Here is a 21024-nt window from a genome sequence, read left to right as displayed (position 1 = left end):
TAGGGAGATGGTATTGGAGTAAGATGTAGGTATAACACAGGTCAAAGCTTTTTACAATGAGCATATTTTGGCTGCAGTTTTAAGATATTTTTTCTAGGGAGAGAGCCTGGCCTATGCCATTCCCCTGATTTTTGTTGTTGTTAAATAACTATCTTTATATTACCTTGTTTGGGGCATTCACCTTGGCCCAGGTTGTTCACGTCATTTGTTCTGATGTCTGAAAAACTGATTTTTGCAGGGGAAAAAAATGGAATGATCACCCTTGTAACTCCCCATCACCAGAACAGAGTTCTTATCTCCCTCAAAGTGTTGCAGTTATTTTACTCTGACCAAGAATATAGGATGCGAGGACGATTTCATTATTACTAAAGAGAAAATTCATAAAAAACAAACTCTCTCTCTCTTTCTGTATATGTCTACACACACTTACAGAATACTAGGAGATTGAGCAATATATCAAGTAACAAATTTCCACTCGTTTTGGATTTTACTAGCTGATTTAACTGAAAAGCTCTATTATGAAACTTATGAAGAGAACTTTAATCAGTTCTCTCTATTCCTCAGATATTATAAAGTTCCATGTGCTTAATGGAACTAACATAATACAACAATAAATCATGTACAATGCTTACTGGAACAATGTCGGAATTCAAAGCGGATGTGTGCTCCTCTGAATTTATCCACAGGAATAGGAAGTTTCAGTAGCTCAGCCCATCTGGGACTGTTGTTATGATAAAGGACAAAGGAGTGGTACTCACTAGCTGGCAGCTCCCCAGAACCAAAGGAGATAAAATCCTAATGAAGAAAACAAATGGATTAATGGTTTGAAGACATTAAATTTACAATGAGAGTTTCTTAAGGATCAATATTGGAATCAATTTTGTTAAATATTTACATTAACATTTTCATTAGAGACTTTGGTACAAAACATTATAGTGTATGTTAATGAAATCTGCTGAAGAAACAGAAGTTAGGAGGTATCAACAATACAGAAAAGAATTAGAGCATGAAAGAAGAAGAACTATGCAATATTCAGGGCCTAAGTAATAAACTGACAATGGGTACATCTATGTGAAATTAAGGTGAAGCAATAAACTCTGGAGCTGTTTGAGCCAAAGTAAACTGCTCCTGAGCATGCTGTCTACACATGCACCCGGGTCAGCAGCAATATGAGCCAGGACAGAGCAGGCCCGGACTGGCAGAGGGCACCAGGGGGCGGAGGCTCCAGGTGGCAGTGTTGGGGCTGGCTGGGGCACAAGGATGCTGAACCTGTGAACCTGTGGGGTTAGGCAGTAACTAGGAGTTTCAGTGCAACTATTTACTCTACCATAAGATAGTACTGTACCCAACAGTACTATTTTACAGCAGATTTAAGTAGTTTACTGAGCCCTAATACCAGCACATGTAGAAGTGATGCTTTACTGTGGAGCTAATTAGTTTAATCCATAGTAAAGCACATGTGTAGATGCACCCAATGAGCCATAAATGCAAGGTGGCTTCACAAGGGCAAATGTGATCTTACAAGGTATTAGATGAGGTATCTGCAGCAGAGATAGGTATGCATTAAGCCAGGGGTTTTCAAACTTTTTAAGGAGAGTATCCTTCCTGGTGGGTACTCCTCCTGGTGAGTACCCCCTTCTGGATGTGGAATGGGGAGTAAGTGTTCCCCAGCGCCCAGCTGCCAAGCAAGATGGGGAGGTCCCCCAGTGGCCCAATGCAAAGCAGCAGTGGTGGCGCTTCCCAAGTACCCCCAGGGGTATGTGTACCCCCCAGCTGACAACTCCTATATTAAGCCACCATATATGGGCCTTGGAGTGATCTCATCTAAAAGCCTGTGTACAATGGTGTTTTCTTCAAAATCAAAATAAATGAAGTCAAACAGGAATGGGATCAGAGAAGAGATTAGTATAAAGATTAGGGGAATGGACAGTTTACTTCATAACAAAAGAACAAAGCCGTGGGAAGAAGTAGCATTTGAAGTGCTCCAGATGCCTTGGAAGCATTCTAAACTGCAAGCATACACATTCCCACTTGAAAAGTATTTACAGAATGGATGAAGTACTTAAACTGATCCTCTAAAGGAAGAACCATTTTGCACCATTTTCTGTGCAAAAATGAAGTTTATTTCTTACCTATGGGGACATTTTACCATCTTTAATTTTCCCTGAGCCTGATGAAGGGCATGTGAGCCCAAAAGCTTACAGAAAAAGATTTTTTTTTTTGCGATTTCTTAGTTGGTCAAATAAAAGGTATCCTCTCCGAACCAAGCGTTTTAGAGTTTTGCATGCTTTTTTGCCTCAGACCCCAGCACTGCCCCTTTCCCCGCCCCAATAGGAGAGACTGGGAAAGCAGGGTGGAGAGTCAGTGGGTCCTGACTCAGCTGTCATTGGCCATCTCTGGAGACCAGAAGCCATATGAGAAATCTTCTCTAGCCCCACAGAATAACTTTGTGCCCTGACCTCATTTTACTACTTTTTTTTTTTTAATAACTAAGCCAGACCATTTGTTTCAGCCTTTTCTATATTTGACATTTCAGATTATCTATCATTAATTAAAACAGGATGTGGTGGGTAGTGTTTCTGGCATTTGTATGTGGGTGTGATTTTTACCCCTTTCAGGCAGCTTGCAGGTACTTTGACATCACAGTGACAGGTTCTGCCACTGTCTAAACTTCAGACAATGTTATTATAGGGTAGAGGGAGCCAACCTTTTCAGTAAGCATGTCACAAATTATCCCTGCAACTTCCCTGAGTGCAATTTCAATCTGCTTTTCCTGCCCAATCTATTGCTCTTCCTTCTGCTTTCTTCCCTGTGCTGCCTGCTTTCTGCTCTGACTTATCTGCCACTGTGATGCTGTTCCCTCCCTGGTCCGTGTGCATCCTACACACAGAGGCTGTCCAAACTGCTTTTAGGACCCATGTCGCAGTTGGCCACTCTTGCTATAGGAAACTATTTAACCTTTTGATTTGGTACCGATATGGCCAATGGCAAGAGTCTACTGTGTTTTGGTATATTAACAGTCACATCTTACCATAAATTTCACTGCAGAGGGAGTACGTGCACAGCCATGAACTAACAATGTAAATGAGAGCCAAACTGATCATACAGAAACTGAGACTCCTCTATGCTTCCCATTTACTTCCCAAATAACAGCTCAGTTGGGGGATTTTGGTTGGTTTAGATCAAAAATAAGTTAACTCAACACATGAAAACCTGACAAGACATGATTTAAAAAGCAAGGGAAAAGTCAAGATTAACAACAGTTCAGATGCTTGACTAATAGTGAAAGTACATGATAAAAGCTGCAGCTTGAAGCACAACCATGTTCTGTCTTGCAACTTAAACCTCATCATATTGGGAGTAATAAAGGCAATATCAGACAACAAGTGGCATTTGGTTCCTTAGCTGTTTACTGGTAAAAAAATGTTTCTGAATTGTATGTTCAAAAATTGGGAAGGCAAAAAACTCTTGTACATATGACTGGTTTTGATGGGCAGTGTTTAGCTGATTAAAATAAAATAATTCAGATAGCAAGCATCTTATTCACAGAAAAGAGAAATTTCTGATTAACACTTCACAGTCCAAATACAAGTTAAATTACTTGCTCAAAAAGGCCAGTGACCATACATTTGTAGACAACATACAATCACATGACATGGCCAGTAAATAGGACAACAGGCACAGGGTTAATAAATCAAATTCGTCAGAAAATTACATTTGAGAAAATGCAGAGTTAATGTTTAAATATTTTCTCACCACAGCTCAAAACACAAGCTGTAGTATTGTTTACAAAGACAATTTGCTAAATTCTGTTTTAATTTAGACAACGCAAATGACAACAGAATAAGACAAATATTCTAATGAACGCGCGGGGGGCAGTTTACTGGCAGGAGGCACCATCATGGGATCATGCATTAGATCCCATGAGACCTTACTGCGGTTGCAGGGGGGAGTCGAAGATCATGATCCTGTGGCTGCGAGGCCAACAGCTGATGGGGCTTGATAGAGCTCGTGCATTCCCTGCACAACCCCTGCTGGAAGTCCCGCATCTGACGTGGACTGCAGGGCTTGCAGTGGGGGCATCACTGGAACACCGTCCTCGCTTCACACTTTGGCAGCTGCAGGGCTCACAGAGGTGGCAGCATTTTCCCTACTGCCCCTGCTGAAAGCCCTCTAGCCCATGATATTTTGGAATTCCTTAATAATTAATTCAATTGAATAAGTAAAGGAACTAGAATGTGTGCCTAACTAAAACAATGTATACAGGGGAAATGCTTACATTAATGAGAAACAAAAAGTATCATGAAGTGGGAGAAGTTCTGCAAAAATGTACCTTCTTTCAAAACCTTCCACCATTTTAATCAATAGGCTACCTTTGGTTTCTTTGCTTGTTTAGGTTATATAATCAGTTGTAAAAAATAAAGAAAATTTGTAATTTCCAAAGACTTAAAGCCAAGCGCACATGATCTGAATGTTTACAAGTAATTAAAGACAATAGGGTCCAAACAAAGTAATTCCTTATTCCTCAAATAAGGAATAGTTCCACTGAATTGAATGGAAGTACATGTCTTCAAGAAAATGTGAATAAGGGGATCAGCATCTGCCTAAGGGAAAATAAAATGAATGAAGTACCTTTAAAATTTGACCACAACTGTCCACAACGTGCATTGTTACTTCCACATTTCTGGCCACACTTTTCCCTCCCTTTTCAAACTCTCCTCTTTCTACAGTGATGTATAAATCATTCCTCATTTCACCTATAAAAGAAAAGCATAAACCACAAAATATATAAGGGTCAAAGGAAAACAAATCAATGTAGCTTAATTTTGAGTGGAGAAGGGGGAAAGAGCAGAGGGGAAGGGCAGGGAATGAGGGAAATTCGGAAAGGAAAATGATACTTTATGATACTAAATTTATTTCAAATATATGTTTCATAGTGAAATATCAATCTTGCTTTGGCTCTCTCAAGGAAGGAAGTTATTAAAACTATTTGAGAGCAACTGGACTGAATTCCTATTCAAACTATGCTAACAATGAAGAGCCAAGACAAAATTTCTTTTAAGTCAGTTATTCTCTGTCCTAAAAGTCACATCTCTAGGTTTGGCAATAATTGAGTATATCCTCACGTCATTTTCATTTTATATCAAATGAAATCCAACTGGTAGTAGATAGTTATATATACTTTAAATAAGCTGTGACAGTCAATAGTGCACGATATTTATGTGGGTTCTCAAATATATATAACTGACCTACATAAATATTATGCATGACTGACTACACACACACACACTTTAAGAAGTTTCCAAGGACATCTAGTGTTTTTTATTATACAGTATTAAAAAGTACAAATAAATATTTGAAGATAATGATAATACATCAACATCATCTAAGTTCATTATCAACTCTATCTAAGATTCTGCATAATTATTTTAGAGGACAAATCCAATCAACTCAAACTTTTCAGGATACTGTCATGCTTTGTAATTTTTCCTTGCCTTTGTTCTACCTCAGGTAACTTTCAAGCAGCAGAAATACCAACACTACTAGAGAGTACAAATGTTTTTTGCATTAATTTGTTAATATGTAAAGATTGTTAAAGAAACATTCCAAACAAAGTATAATGCAAAGTGAACAAAAGGAATAAAAGAAAACCCTGTTGAATAACCTATTTCCTATTTTGCCCTTGAAGACTATGCCATAAAAAGACAAGGACAAGGCATTAAATCAAGGTAATTATGAATACTCCTGATTATTTTTTAATTTTAGAGAAACTTTATTATGTCTACTTAAAATGACATTTTGTACACTTTGTCCAAAAAAATTAGTACAGGATATGACTAATGACTGAAAGACACGTGGGATATTTTCTTAGCATATGTTTTCTCTTGCATCATTTCAAGTCAATGCTATTTCTCATTTCCATGAGTTTTACTTTAAAGAAAATGTTAATAAGCATTTTTGTTATTAAAATGAGACTTACAAAACTATTTTTGGCATAGAAATGGGATCTGTGGACCTCCTTGAAAGATCAACTACCATTCTGGATGCATCTGCACTACTTTTAACAGTTACATTTCACAGGGAGGAAAATACTACATATTTTCCATGTGTCCTGAGTAGGAACACAAGCCACCAGCTTGCACATTTTCAGGTCCTAATGAGTTGGAAATGCAGTTGAAACCACATATGCTGTGAGTTGTTTAGGAGTTAGATGTATGTCGGGGGGGCAGTCAATGTAGCCACCGCTTCCCCGTGTCGGGACCGCTTACCGGTAGCCAAGGGAGTGGCTCACCTGCAATTGGACGTCTGACTGCGCTCGCCTCGCCTGCTATGACTTTGATGATAATACCTACAGGTTCAGATGATCTGGCGCATGTCGTCCAGAAGTGAGACTCCTTTGCTTCTCACGGGTCCCGCGTTGATGAGGGCTCCGCCACCCCTACACCCTCGCCTGTTCCGCCGGGAGGTGACCGCTTATCTGAGCAGACCCTGGGTTGGGTCTCGCTCCAATTGTCCGTACAAGAAATGCAAGGATCAACACAAAAAGGCTAGGGCCAGGGATGTCCTAGAGGGTAGGGTCTGCTTCGACCTTCAGCAGACGTCCCCAGATGTTCCCCTGGATGCCGTGCGGGTTGAAACCCCTTTTTTAGCTCCCCTTGAAATCTTCAACCCTCCCTAGGGCTCCTTCAGGTGGCTCTGCCCCTCGCTATAGGAGCCGCAGGCTCACAGCCCGTGAGTGCTCCTATATTACTGTTTATAAGGTAACTGGCCCCTGCCAGGTTCCGGCCGCTCCCGGCGGTGTCAAGCAGTCCTCGGCCCCGCTGGGCCGGCTGTCCAGGCTCACCAGCCCTGCTGGGGCTTGCGCTTATCCCAAAAGGTCCTGCCGCATCTCTGGGCAGGTTGCGGCCAGCCGCGCGTGCTCTCTCTGGTGGCAGCTCCTCCGCTGTCTCCTTCCGGTTCCATTCATCCGCTGGCCGGCTCCGACTCTTCCTTTATGCCAGGTCTGGTCGTCCCAGCTCCTCCCTCCTCCTGGCACCTGAACGAGGTGAGTTCCCGCCCAACGTTTTGGGCTGGGGTGCACGTGTTCAGCATAACTGCACCTGGGCGGGGAGCCTCGGAGCCCACCGGCTCCTTCTCTCCCTCACAATGTAAAACAAAAAAACAGTTCTAGAATGCTCAAAAGGCTTCAGAAAGGTGACCTGAGTTTCAAGTTTCTAACACTTTTCCAAACTAATTGTGCCACTGTTTTTTTGTTTGTTTTTTTTACAACGAGTCTAATTGCATGGAACAAAGAACAAAAGAGAAGGATGTACCCTTCATAACAACATCTTGCTACCAGCTGAGTGAACTTTAGTAGACTTCAGAGTCAAGTGCAAAAGGCAACAATTTAGACAACAGACTTCCTGATCTAGACTTCCTTAGGAAACGCTATCTTGGTTACAAAGTCATAGACAAAGCAAGATGTATAAGACACCTTAGAGTAAAAAAAACTGTTTTCCCTAGCATCCTCCAATCCAAATGCAAACAATGCAGAAAATATCCTCAATTCAAGCTAGCTCCCAGTTCAGCTCCTAGTGAGGGTCTTTTTATCTCCTGCTGGAGAGAGAAAGTGCAGCCTGAAGTTCAAAGCAGCAGAACAGATACACCTGCTTCTATAAACCCCTAGCCCATCACAATAAGACACTAAAAAGGCAATAAAATTGAAGACAAACGCTAGAACTGGCCAGAAAATGAAATTTCCATCTCATAGAGAAGGGAGATTTTTGGGGGAGGGGGACATTCACCTTAAATGGAACATATAGCTAACAAATATAACAAAGATTTTTCAGGACAGAAATTAAAAAAAAAATCTGTATTTCATAGATCTGAAACAGAATTTTGGCTCAGTGCTTTTCCTCCTGAAAGGCTCCTGTCAATTTCCCTTTCTTTGTACAAAAGTGTGATCATTTCAGATTTTCTCTGACAGAAAAATCACATTTTTTGTAATGTGGAAACTAAAAATAAAGCCCTTTAGTTTTGCCACATGGTAAACATGTTACGGTTAACCCCAAGAAGGGGCACAAGGTTGATGCCCCTTGTTCTGAAATTAAAAAACAAAACCAAAAAACCTTCAGCTTCTGTATCAGCAGAGCCAAGTTCTGCATAGAAGAGACAGCTACAGCTACAGTCCCTTTGAACCAGGGCAGAGGCATGAGGCCTGATGTTGCTGTCAAATGGAGTTTGTCTTTTGTTACCATTTGTTTCATAAAATGAGCAGATTATGTGCAGAAGTTTATATTCTATATACAAACTGACCTGTAAGGCCCTATCTGGCACTGGTTGGCTAGAAGGCAACAGTGCATTGTTGTTTGCCTTGTCTTCCTTTCTTTCCAAAATTAGAATAAAAACCTAAATACTAAATGCCATAGAACTGAACATCCTTATCTGGTCATCCAGCTGAACGGTTAAATCTCTGCGGAAATCTTTGAAAATACAAATATTCAGGCTAATATGAATGAATGCTTGGAAAACAGCAATGTGCCTAATAATACAGCCTTAACAACTGCATGAATTCTGAGTACTTGTTATATGGCCATGGCCATTTCTAAGTTAATTCTGTTACAAAAGGTGATAAATTTAAACATCTGGAAAGTTAAATCAGAATTTGTACTACAGAATGCAGACAGTGGAAGTATCTGCTTCTTCAGATGACCCTACTGTCCCAAAAGAAAATGCCTCCTCCAGAGTACAGTTCACAGGCTGCAAAAAATCGTATTGCCGAGAAGCCTAGAACAAGTACTGGTGCTGTAGAGAACAGGCAGAAGATTGGGCTTCCTGCTTAACAAAGACAACAGAAAAGACTGAATGCAGGGTAAATAATATCAGACAGGATAGTCTGAGTTGCTTGTATTGAGAAAAAAGGTATCTGAAGGAGCTGATTTGGAAGGGACCAAAGAGGGATGTGCTACAAATTAGGCTGAGGAGAAAAGGTTGATGGGCAGCAGAATTAAGCTGCAAGCCATAGATGGAATGATGGAAAGTTTTGGATGGTAATCATGCCTATAATATCTGGAGAGAAAGGGGTAGTCAGACAAGGGAAAACTGCACTGCCAAGATGCACTGTGAATATACCAACTGATGATGCTCAAATTTAATGTCAATCATGTTTTTATCTCAATTCGTCTTTTATACAAAATTCATACTGATCAGTAACTATAGTGCAAACGATCCACTGCTTAGTGGTAAGCAGCCACTGGGCTACCTACTGTAACCACAAAACTATTGATTGTCCTTTCAATAAAACATGTTAATAACATATTAACAATTTATAAATGGAATCTTACAAGAAAACATAACACACGAATCTATGATTTTCAGAGGGAGGAAGAGGTTTTTTTTGGATTTTGGCTATAGTGAGGAGGGCAAAGACAATTATTTTCATAATAAAGGAATCAACAATTTAACTCTCCAGAGACAGCAGAGGCCCACAGAGCAACATTTAGAACCTTGGAAACTTTCTGTTGAAAGACAATATTTTAAGATGAGGAGTGAAGTTTTCAAATTATTGGCTGCAGTCAAAAAATTCAAAGGCAATCATTCCTGTCAAAAAGGGAAGATATTTTAGTATTAAGCTGGAGAAAGCTTTGTCATAAAATCCCTACAATTTTATTATGTAGCAATGTAACAAAACATAATTTGTTTTGTGTTTTTTTTCTTTTAGAAGGAAATCACCTCTCTCTGCCACTCTTACAACTTTGTAATTGTGAAAGGAGTTGCTGCTAGGTAGCAAATTTGCAATTAAATACTTCAGTTATGCAGTATTATAGACATATTTGAATAAGAACGATATTTACAAAGAGTATTTTAATTGAAAAATATTGAGGATATACTGGAGATTTTAAAAGTTTAAGAGAGAGAAAATGAACAAAACAAGCAGTGAACACCCCCTGAGCCTAAATCAGTAAAAGGTAAGACTGGACATAAATACAGTGATGATGACTATGAGAAAATTAAATGCCCATTTCAGAATGTATGGAAAACTAAATATTCCAGGTTTTAATATCAGAAATATTATAAGTTTTGTGTGCTTTCCAGAAAGTGTGAAGAGTTGTTTTTTTTTGTTTGTTTTTTTTAAAATAAGCATTATCCTTTTAAAAGTTAGCTTTGGCATTACAACCCTCATTATAAGCCATTTTGTACACAGAAATGGAAAATATTGTATGGTCCACAAGAAGCTTCTCTTAGGCTTCTCTTCTCTTCTCTTCCTCTTGGACTGCACTGTAAAATGCTACATCAGACTAAAAAAATCTTTTGTTTTACTCAAGGCATGATTCTGTCATCCTGCCGCATGTGCACCTGTGTATGGCTCAGGGCAGACTGGTGAGGGAGCAGGAAACATAGTGACATGGGAGAAGAAAGAGTAAGAGGTCGGGTAGAGGAAAGAGGTTGGGTCAGAGTGGCACTGGAGGAGGGTACAAGCTTACCTTGTGGCATGCTTACCAAAAACATTGGCCCCACTGGTTTATGCAAAACTTTAAAAAACATTATTTCAGTTTTAAAGGCTTATGCTGTGACTTGCAGGGCAGAAATGGGGGTAAAACATAGTAGCAGCTCCAACATTTAGTAGCAAAACATCTCCGAAATGTATACAGAAAAGCTTGGTTTAGTACCCATCTTGCTAATGAATAGAATGACAGGGGCAGAGTTCATGTACATAAGACTAGTGAAGGTCAGGGAACTTTGATTCTCTTTCTTCACAGAGCAGACAAGGGCCTCGTACAGATAATTCAGTTTCTCCATGCTGCTCCATGATTGTACAGAAACCACGAGTGTACAGATTTTCAGGCTTTTTCTTCCAAAGTAAAAATGGCCACTCCAGGAAAAAAACAACATGGGAACAACCAGAACTAAACCACTCCAACGAAAATTTCTCCTGGGGGAACGAATATCTGTACATGCTGTGGCTTCAATCAGAAGAGAATACCGTCCTCTAGCATTTGCCTCCTGGCTCACCCTCCTCACCACCCACTCCTGAGACAGTATGTCACTAGCTGGATGCTGATGCCCTGGGAGAGAGCAGCACATGCCCCCTTCACAATCTCCACACAGGCTGACTCTGAGCAGTGCTTTGCTGCACTACTGTCATCTGTTACCAGGCATACAAATACAGGCTGGGATATTTGCACAGGGGAACCCCTGCCTTGCAGTGTCAGCATTGCAAGTTCTCCACTCCCAGATCCTCAAATGTCTGCACATGCATGTTGGCACTGGATTTATGACCCAGATACCTTCTTCTGGGCAGACCCAAACCCTCAAACTGACAACGACCTCTCCATTTGATAATACGCAAATTTTATTGATACAAAGTGATAGCAGATAAGAATAATGCAGGCAAGGCAAACAACTCTTTATCTACCAGACATAGAGCTGTCATAGAGGGAAGGTACATCTGGCCAGTACACAAGCTTCACCCTGAGGTTCTCTCTTGAATATCAGATGTCAGCAACCTGGAGGTTGAGAGCTGAGGCCCTCCGTCCCCATCCATAGAGTGGGTGAAATGGGCTGGTGGTAAACCGTCTATCCATAGTGGCCTCAGGTTTCCCTCTTGGAGATCCTTTGTTGTCCTGAAATCCCTCCTTTTGTATCCTCTCTCCCTTCTGATGGCTCTTCATCTCCAGGCATCACTGATTGGTATCCCTGTGGTTGTCATACGGTCCATGCTCTATCCTGCCACCATAGGTTTGTGAAACAAAGGACTATCATATGCACACATATCTTAATTTGGGCATTTACTGGTCTCTGTCCACCAAAGTCGGAAATCCCAAGGGCTCTGCAGTTTGGCACTGTGACTGTGCAGTTTGGCACTTCTTTGCACTGCCAGCTTTGCGTCCATCCAGCTGTGGGGGAGGGGGGGAGCCGGCCATCAGCACCCATTCTCCTGCAGTGCACAGTGGCAGTGCTGAGTGTATAGATGACAGCAGGAGCAGGTGCCATGTGCAAGCTCCCTGCACCACCCCCGCATGCCAGGGGTGTAGAGGGTGCTGACAGCTGCCTGCATGTGAAGCCGGCAGCGTGGAGAAGCAGGGATACTTGGGCATAGGAAAGCAGCACCTGGTGCCTGGCGGTAACACAGCATGTATAGATGGCGGCGGTCACCCCATGCAAGCTTCCTGCACCGCTAGCTTCATGTCCAGCTGTCTGTCAGCAATCCCCCTCATCCCACCCCCGCAGCCTGCCACCCCCACATCCGGAAGGGGTACCCACCAGAAGGGGTACCCTGCCTTAAAAAGGTTGAAAACCTCTGTTCTAATGAATATCTATTTTACCTACAAACCTGTTCCCTAAAGCAAAACTCTAAATAACATTTTCTAGCAAGCAATGTAACTCTTGGTAAGTTTTCCTACTGGGAGAACAAACCTGGGAGCATTCTCCCAGATTATTTGAATGTGTGTTCACAGAGAAGAAGGATAGTCTTATAAGGGATGAAAACAGCTGAAGGAAATGTTGGGGACAAGGCAGAACAGCTCAAATCAGAACCAGCTGAGTCTAAAGGGAGATGATACAAGCTGTTGTAATAGTATATAGGTTAATTCGAGAAAGACTAGTCTTCATTCATTTCTGCATTAGGCACAGCCTTGACCATGCTATTTTGGCTATTAAAAAGATTTATTTCCTTAAAATGTTAATTTACTTTGAAATACATCTTCAAAATTGACTAGTAAAGTCCCAGGAGACTATGCTAATTTTAAGTTCCAGCTGATACTACTGGGGCAACAAAGGGTTCTCCTCTTATAAACACAGGGTTGGTAGGTAGTCAAGGCAGCACTATGAAGGCAATAATCAAATTTTACACATGAAATGAATCATTTGGCCATCATTCAGAAAGACTATGGTACGGGAAGAGACTGTAGTGTGGAAGCAAGGTCATATAGCTGATGCTGTCTAAGAGAGGAACATCGTTAAGGAAATCAACCAGTAAATTATGGACACACTACAATTCAAAGTGAACTTGACCAATTTTTAAGAAGAGTTCTTTCTGCTTTTGGCTTTGTAAAAGGAAGACTACTGAAACACTCACCACAGAATTATGCCTGGCCCTTCTGGATTGTTTATCCCCTCTTATAGCAGATTTGAAAAGTTTAAAAAAAAAGCTACAGAAAACATTGTATTTATCTGCTTGAAGCTGCCAGAGAAGGTATAAATGCCAGATTTAAAGGATAAAATTATTCAGATGTTTTCTGTAGTTGCACTCCATACCCTGGCTTACAGTTTAAAACATGCTTCATTAATGCACCGTACACTTAATTATTTGCTAGAAGTCCTTACATAGGTACCAAGCAATTATTATTAGTGGTAATATTAGAGTAGGTCCTAAGATTGAGAAACCTTTCTTCTAATTGCTGAATATATGCACAGTAAGAGATGACCCCTGCCTCAAAAAGATTCCTCAACAGGGAAGACAGGCAACTAGAGGCCATATAGCAGTATGAGAATTGACAGAAGTCAGGGGTAGGTCTACTTGTTTATGGTTTTCTCCTATTTTTGTTTATAAGCTTTTAAAGGTTATCATGGGGGCAGGCGTGGGAAGAAATAAGTAAGTTAAAAAGAAATTTCATGTAAATAGCTTAATTTCCATGGAATGCTATTGTCAATCATTTCAGTACACAAAAGGAAGAATTAAATCAATAACCTGTATGTTAAAATTCCTGGAATACTACTGATTTTTGGTAACAGTACTGGTTATTTTCAGATAAGATTTAGTACTGCGTGTTCTTTTAATCAAAGACAGGAGCATGACTAACAGGGTTCCTTTTAAAATGATTGAATTATCCATTTTTACTTCTATGATAATACATGTTTTTGAAGGCATATCACAAAAGCTGCCAACAAACCCTGAGAAACATCCCTCCAATAGCAAATTCTGTGCCCTACAGAAGATGTGCTCATACCATAGTCCATTTCAATACTTGCTACTTCTACATTCTCTTAAAATCACACACATTTATCAGGTTAGATTAAAATTTACAAACAAATTCACCAAATTTCACACAAGTTTTTAATCAGTTGATTTACGATGGCTTTAAAATGAGTCAAAATTCCAGCAGAATTTTGCAAGAACAAAAGTTTTTCATCCTCTTTTTTTTTTGCAACACTGTTTACAAAGTTCATTTTTAGTTATAAGTCAATTTTAAAAAAACCTAGTATTTCTTAACTACCATCCTGTTACTTTTCTCCACTGTCCCTTTCCTGGAGTGCTCTCTCACTCCTCAGGTTTACAGAAGGTTGAAGGTTCCCTTATGAAATCCTGTATGCACAAGGTCAGGAGCATCTTCTTAAATAATATCGCCTTATACAGGCTGCACTCCATCTATAACTGCAGAATCAGCAAAGCAAAAGCAACCTGCTCTCTAAATGTCATTCCCCTTAATCTTGCAAAGGTTCCCTTCTCTTGTCCTCTTCCAGAGAAGATCTAAATGGAGCAAAGTTCTCTGAATACCCTACTCCTTTTCCCCTCTTCTAGCCCCTCCTATGATTCCTCCAGCTCCCAATGCACCAAGCAAATCAACAAAGCAAGGCAGAAGAGAGAAGTGAAGGGGAAGTGTAATTTAAAAGTTCATTGTACTTGTCTAACTGGACAGCTGCTCATGTATTAGCCTTATTTCCCCACTTGAGACTTGCAGAAATGGTAGTTCTTTTAGAAGAAATGGGATTTAAAAAAGAAATTCAAGCAGGTTATTCCCCAAAGATTCTAAAACAGTTTTATGGAAGGTTGAATTTTGGGTCAGTTTTATGTGACAATATTGCTTTTAATGCATTTCTGGATAGCTAATGCAGTCAGGCAATATTACTAGCAATGGTAAGAACAAGCCAATCTATTGCCAACCAGAAAAAAGAACAAAAGCTAGCAGACAAATAAGGAAGGTCCACTTTCCTTAATGTGGAAGCCAACAGCAGTGTTAAATTCAGATTTTTTCACTTACATAATGTGCTCCCCATTGCATGTACAGTTCTTTTTTCAAGGTAAATAATGCAGACAAATATAAAGAGGCAAGTAACATGATGTGCAGAGAACTGACTCTGCAGTAAACGAACATTAGCTCTCAGCCTAAGCTCTTGTATTCTTGGCTTCATCTACAAATGCATTTTCCCTTTCAAAACCATAACTCACTGAAAAATAATGATATATGTGAAGTGCTGACAGTCTCAAGTACGTTATTTTCATAACAACCATATAATTCACAAGCTTCTAAATCACAGCATTTAAGTCCACAGAAATAAAAAGCAAAGTAGAACAGAGGAAGGGAGTTGCTGACAAGCATGCTCTTGCATGTGAACCGCATAAAAGGCAGAAGAAAACAAAAAACATACAAACAAAAAACCTCACCAGAAATAATGCTATTAGTTATGGAACACCCTCAAATGTTTATTGAAGAGAGAACTGTGACAAACTCCAAATAGATCTCACCAGGCCAAGTAAACAACCATACAGTGTCATATATAGTTCAAGGTTAATAAACAAAATATACATTGGAGTTATTTGGGGAACCAGCTTTACCTCCCCATTTTTCAGTCAAGAAGGCAGGAATGCACCTCTAATCAGATCTTGAGAGTGGAATACAACTGACATCAAAAGTGACCATGCTCCTAGGTTGCAAAACATGTCGAAAGCTGGATGTGAGAGAGGCCAATGATGGCTTCTGAGAATCTTATTGTTATTACAAGGAATCATCTACTAAAATAATGCATGGGCTTCCACAGGGTATTTTATTGAGCAAGATGGTATGTTAAGAAGTCAACTTTTGATTTCTGTATAATCCAAAACCTACGGTAGTGACCCTCAACGATTATGCTATTTTTGCTAATGTTGTGACTCCATCTTCCTGCTGGACCCCGATGTTAGGAGTTTTTTCCCTATTTTTTTTAATCAATCACCATTTAATGTAAAATGCATAAACAGTCCTGACAGGCTCTGAGCATGCCTAACAGATCTGGTTCTTTTGGGAACTTAGGGCACAGACAGAAAAGCAACTCATAGTGCTTTGCAGGAAGTGTTATGAGTAGCAACAAGCACCCGGACCCAAGAGAAGTTCACTGTTAGGTACCAGAGTTGGGGATTGCTGAGAACCTGCAGACCGGTCTCTGTAGCAACACCACTCCCAGCCTGGATGCTGTTTTCAGAATGGGAGGGAGAAAGGGAGCAGAGGGAGCTCATTCTTGGGTTTCCTCAGCCAGCACTGAATGATGGGGTGGTGGGGCTCCAATCCACCCACCCACCCACCCACCTTCCAGCACCAGTTAAAAAAAAACCCAGACCAAACTCCCTCTGCTCCCTTTGCCCCCTCCCATTCTGAAAACAGTGATAAGCTGGGAGCTCCTCAGACGTAAGTTACAAAGTGTGTTCTAGTTTGGAGCATGGCCACCTGAACCCTCATACAATGAGGGTTCAGATTTTCGTGGGATTGGGCCCTTTGAAAGAGGTCTGCAGGTATGCATTTCTGTTTGGTCATAGCTGTAGACAGCTGTCTGGGGCCAGATCAGGCTAAAATTGTCTGTCTGTGCCCTTAGGGGCATCAATCTGGATCCCAACAGAGCTGAGGTTAGAGTTAGCTGTCTGTTAGATGAGCAATTCAGATAAGCTTCTGCACATGCTTGAAAATGAATTGTAGATGCCTAGGGTAATTTGAAGTTCAAAATGGAGGCACTACTCGAACTCAGGCATTGAATGGGTTTGGTGGCTGATGAAGCTGGACTATACTGGATAGCCTTCAGAACTAATAATCTGCCTATGTGACACTGGATTTGGTCATAAGTAATTGTGTGGTCATGTTTCCTTGAAAGTGAATAGGAACTGCTCGTGAGAGCTCAGCTGAGGGTTTAAACATTTGTGCCTAACTCTGTATAATGCTTTCTGAACATTTTTGGAAAGATGGAATTTTTGCCTGTGCATCAAATTATTAAAGCAAGGTCCACAAACATAAGGTAGTACAGAATTTGCCCCTGTAGCTTGATTATATAGAAAAGACATGAAGGAACCTGTTCCATAGCATTTCTTTTTTCCTGGCCATCAAGGGAGATACATGTGAGATTTGAATCAAGCTGAGAAATGAGTGGCTTTTCAATCCATCTGAATCTTCTTTCCTATTTCCTAAAACAGTTGAGGTTTTAAATTAATAGTTCATATGCCCTGGAAAGAGCATTCTACGGCTTCACCCTGTCAAACTCCAGCGGCACAAAAGCCATTACTCTACAAAAACATGCGTTATACCATTGTCTAATCTCCGATACAGCATGTATGCTGATCCTCATTACTTTTAATGATAGAGCTAAAATCCTCGAAGAGAAAATGGTCAGTGTTAGCTGGTAGATGAAGGGCAACTACAGTACAAAGCGCATCAGAAAGGAAAAGTGCTTTCTAATCTGGCATTTTGCATGCGGATACTCCTATTTAAACTGCACAGAATCTAAGCTACATTGCATGCCAAGTCTATTATTAAATAATTCAGTGATGGTTTGATTACGAGCATTCACTTGAGAGTTAATTGACCTGAACAAAATACTAAACTGCGACAAAAAGAAAGGAAATAATAAAACTAATGCTGTTTCCCCTATCAAATGGCCATATTAATTTCTCAATTTATTTCAATTGATTACAGATTTAGAAATATTGCTAAAGAAAAAAAGCTGAAAGAAAATGAAACAAAAGAGTTTTAAAAGCCCACAGTGATTTCAGTGGCTGATCTGTTGCAAGCGACTCACTATATTTAGTATACTCTTCTGAATAGCAATGTGGAATATATAAATTTCAGGGGTATGGTGATTATCTCAGCTCAATACAAATCTCATTTGTAAAGACAGACAAAAGCTGTGTAATTCCAAAACAAAAGAGTATAGGCAATTTTTGAGATGATGAAACAGCACAGTGAAATCTCACTATATTTTTTAAGTTTTCAATTGAACCTGCATAATACTTAGCTCTGAAAGTGAGGGGGCAGATACTGCAATACTATAACACATTTTTATAATAATTTTAAACATCGCGGTCTCTCACAATAGGAAGATAAGGAAATAGGAGGAAAGAGTTATTTATGACAATCAAAGGAAATATGGCACCGCACAGCAGCAGCTCATTAAATCATGGACTGCTAAGAATTAGACAAAAAGACTTCCTTCACTGGGAATTATTTTGTGTTCAGTATATCTGCATCCACAATCATCATGTATATAATATTTAAAAAATGTATTGAATTGATTTACATTACATACTACACTGAGATGCACCAAACTAATCAAATTATGCAACAGTCTATATTATTTAAATCTCACTCATCCATTAAATACATGTAAGATTCATAGTTAAATTATAATGTTTGAATCATTTAGTATGTTTTACTAAACATTACAACGTAATGTTTGCAAATGTATATTTGCAAAATAATCATAAGACTGCTTTATTAACCTCAAAGTTCTGTACCTCTGAGGGCACATCCATTCTGTGCCTAACTGTCTCTAAGATATTACTGTCATGATGTCATGAAAACACGCCAAACCCACTCAATCCCAATCCAGAGGTACCAATGCTAAAAAAAGAAATGCCTATTTAGTAGTGAGGGGTAGTTAACCTTGTTAGTATGAAGCCAGGCAGAAGGCAGGGCAGGACAGAGTGGCACCGAAGGGCAACTATTAAGAAAATATGTCACTTGTTCAGCCAATTTATGGCACCATAAAATGGTAAACCGGTGACAAAGATGTTCCACATACAAGGTAACACATCTTTGTGACTGGTTTGCATTGTACCTTAAATTAAATATATGGCATGTTTTCCAGACCTAGTGATACCCTGGGTCCTAATGTTGATAATAAGCTGATGATCAGCATGGGCCAAGGACTACCCTGGGATCATACCAACTGGGATAGTACTTATCCTATATTAACTTAGAATTGCTCCTCACAGTCCGTCATATAATAAAGCAGCAATCCCAATACTTTGTCTCTTATTTTATTACTGTATTCACCTGAATATAAGATGGTCCCCCAGTAATTAGATTCTATATATGGAAAAGTTATACATTTGTTATAACTTCACAGGTATAGAATTTAATTATTGGACGTCTGCCTTGAATGTGTCCCCCCTCATCATTATATAAGGGAAAATAAATATGGGGGGGGGGGGTTAGGTAGGCCCCTTGCCCTCTGCCTCCCCAACTTCCCCCTGCAGCCCCTTCTCCCCCTTACTGTCAGGTTGTGCTCTCCCTGATCACGTGAAAGTAAGGGGCAACTTGGAAAACACTGACTTTAAAACAAGCATGCCTGTAGTAATTTAGTTAATCCAGAATTGATTCATTTTACCCCTTTCCCTATAGTGGGTAATGTACAGATGTTGTACATGGAAGTGAGGGGCAAATTTGAAAACAATGACTTAGTACCATGGGTATCCATAGATTTAGTTGATTCAGAATTAATGCATTTTACCTTTTTTGAAACTGCTGCAAGTTTTAGCACAGGTACTCCATAAACATGCTTTAAGCAGCACTTTTGTGCCATTTACCTGTGTGTTTATTTTTTTTGTCTGCTTACATATAATACAAACTATGCATAGTTTGTATAGGAAGACTGAGTACAATAGGCACTACCATATAACTTATTTACATAGGCTGAAGTAACCTGTCCTTGTGGCAGGTTCCCATCAGCAAGTTTGGCCAATACAGGCCATTTGTTTTATAGTCATGCTCAGTGTTGGCTGCATTTCATCAGCTTCATAGTTAGTTTCTATTACTGAGCACATGCTGCTTTTGGCAGCAGCCTAATGATAGGCAATGTATTTAATTAAGTTTTCTTGTATGAAAATATAAGACAAGGAGCTTTTCTCTCACGCTGATTGAGGAAAAAGCCTTGTATTATATTCAAGTAAATTCAGTAAGTTTAAAAAAGAACTATTTAAAAGACTCAGTGGCTTGAAGTCTGAAATGGCTGAAATATAGAAGTTCTTTGGAAAGAAATTTAAAACTGAGTAATATCCCATTTTTCTTACCTGACACCCTTTATTTTTAACTTACCAGGCATAATAATATTGGAAAAACCCAGCTTCCTTGTTATTGATACTCCATGGGTAAATATAGATGTGTACTCCCTCCTTATTTGTTCAATATCTCCATGAAGCAATTGAAGTGAAACAGCTAGACCTGGAAATGAAGGGGAGAAAAAGATTTAAAAAAAAACAAACCACACCTTAAGAAACACATAATGCCTATTATTAATTAAAAACATTTTATTTCAAACTAAAATACTATGTTAAAAGGTATAAATGTACTTTTCCTAATAGAGAATTCAACAACATTTAAACCATCTCCAAAATCATACATTTGGGAAGGGTAAACATATTCAAAAAACCTAATAAATTCTAAATATCCATCCAGTCATACAAACTCTTTAATAATCTAGTTTTCATTGGTAGGAGTCTGTTACAGCAGATCAAACCTCAGCTACAGAGAGCTACCAAGATCTTAAACAGTGTGTTTGAGGGCAATGTCAATTGTTATTAATATTTTGCAGCAATCTATTTTTTTTTTTAATCTGCTTACTCTTCCAGCTAACCTTCATTTAGGCCTTGCACAGATATTCACTTTTTCTTGGGAGAGCTGTGACTCTTCTCAGGAGAAACTATAAATGTACAGATATTCAGGCTTTTTCTCCCAGAGTATAAATGACCATTCTGAGAGAAAAATTATCTGGGAGCAATCAGGCTTAAGTTGATGATTGTGCAACAGGATTAAGTTGCCAGGTGAATTGTGTCTGGGAGGGCAAATGTCTGCATATGCCATAGCTTCTTTGACAAGAGAATATAGTCCTTCAGCATCTCTTCCCCCCACCCCTGCCCACCACTGCAGGAGACAGTACCACTGGACTCTGCTGCTCCAGCAGGGAGCAAAACACACCACCTTCACAATCCCCATATTGTGCTGCAGGGAGTCGCATCCTGACTGATCAGTCTGGGTCAGTCAACCAGGCTGCTCTGCTGAACTTCTACCATCTGTCACCAGGCAGACT

General features: G+C 39.8%; 1 protein-coding gene across 2 annotated transcripts in view; it reads right to left on the bottom strand.

The window, feature by feature from the left end:
• Nucleotides 1–21024, bottom strand: part of DOCK4 (dedicator of cytokinesis 4) — a 423704-nt gene that overhangs the window by 131690 nt on the left and 270990 nt on the right. For both annotated transcript variants that reach the window (XM_090042292.1, XM_090042293.1), the window contains exons 13-15: nucleotides 20034–20159; nucleotides 4633–4757; nucleotides 633–795 (exon numbers count right to left, since the gene is read on the bottom strand). In XM_090042292.1, coding sequence (XP_089898418.1) covers nucleotides 633–795; nucleotides 4633–4757; nucleotides 20034–20159 — 414 coding nt within the window. The remainder of the gene's footprint in view (nucleotides 1–632; nucleotides 796–4632; nucleotides 4758–20033; nucleotides 20160–21024) is intronic.

This window comes from Crocodylus siamensis, chromosome 4 (genome assembly GCF_052110815.1).
Source record: "Crocodylus siamensis isolate JL-2025a chromosome 4, ASM5211081v1, whole genome shotgun sequence".
In the NCBI taxonomy this organism is placed as follows: Eukaryota; Metazoa; Chordata; order Crocodylia; family Crocodylidae; genus Crocodylus; species Crocodylus siamensis.
The sequence above is the reverse complement of the archived record's forward strand: the minus strand, read 5'-3'. Positions and strand labels throughout refer to the sequence as shown.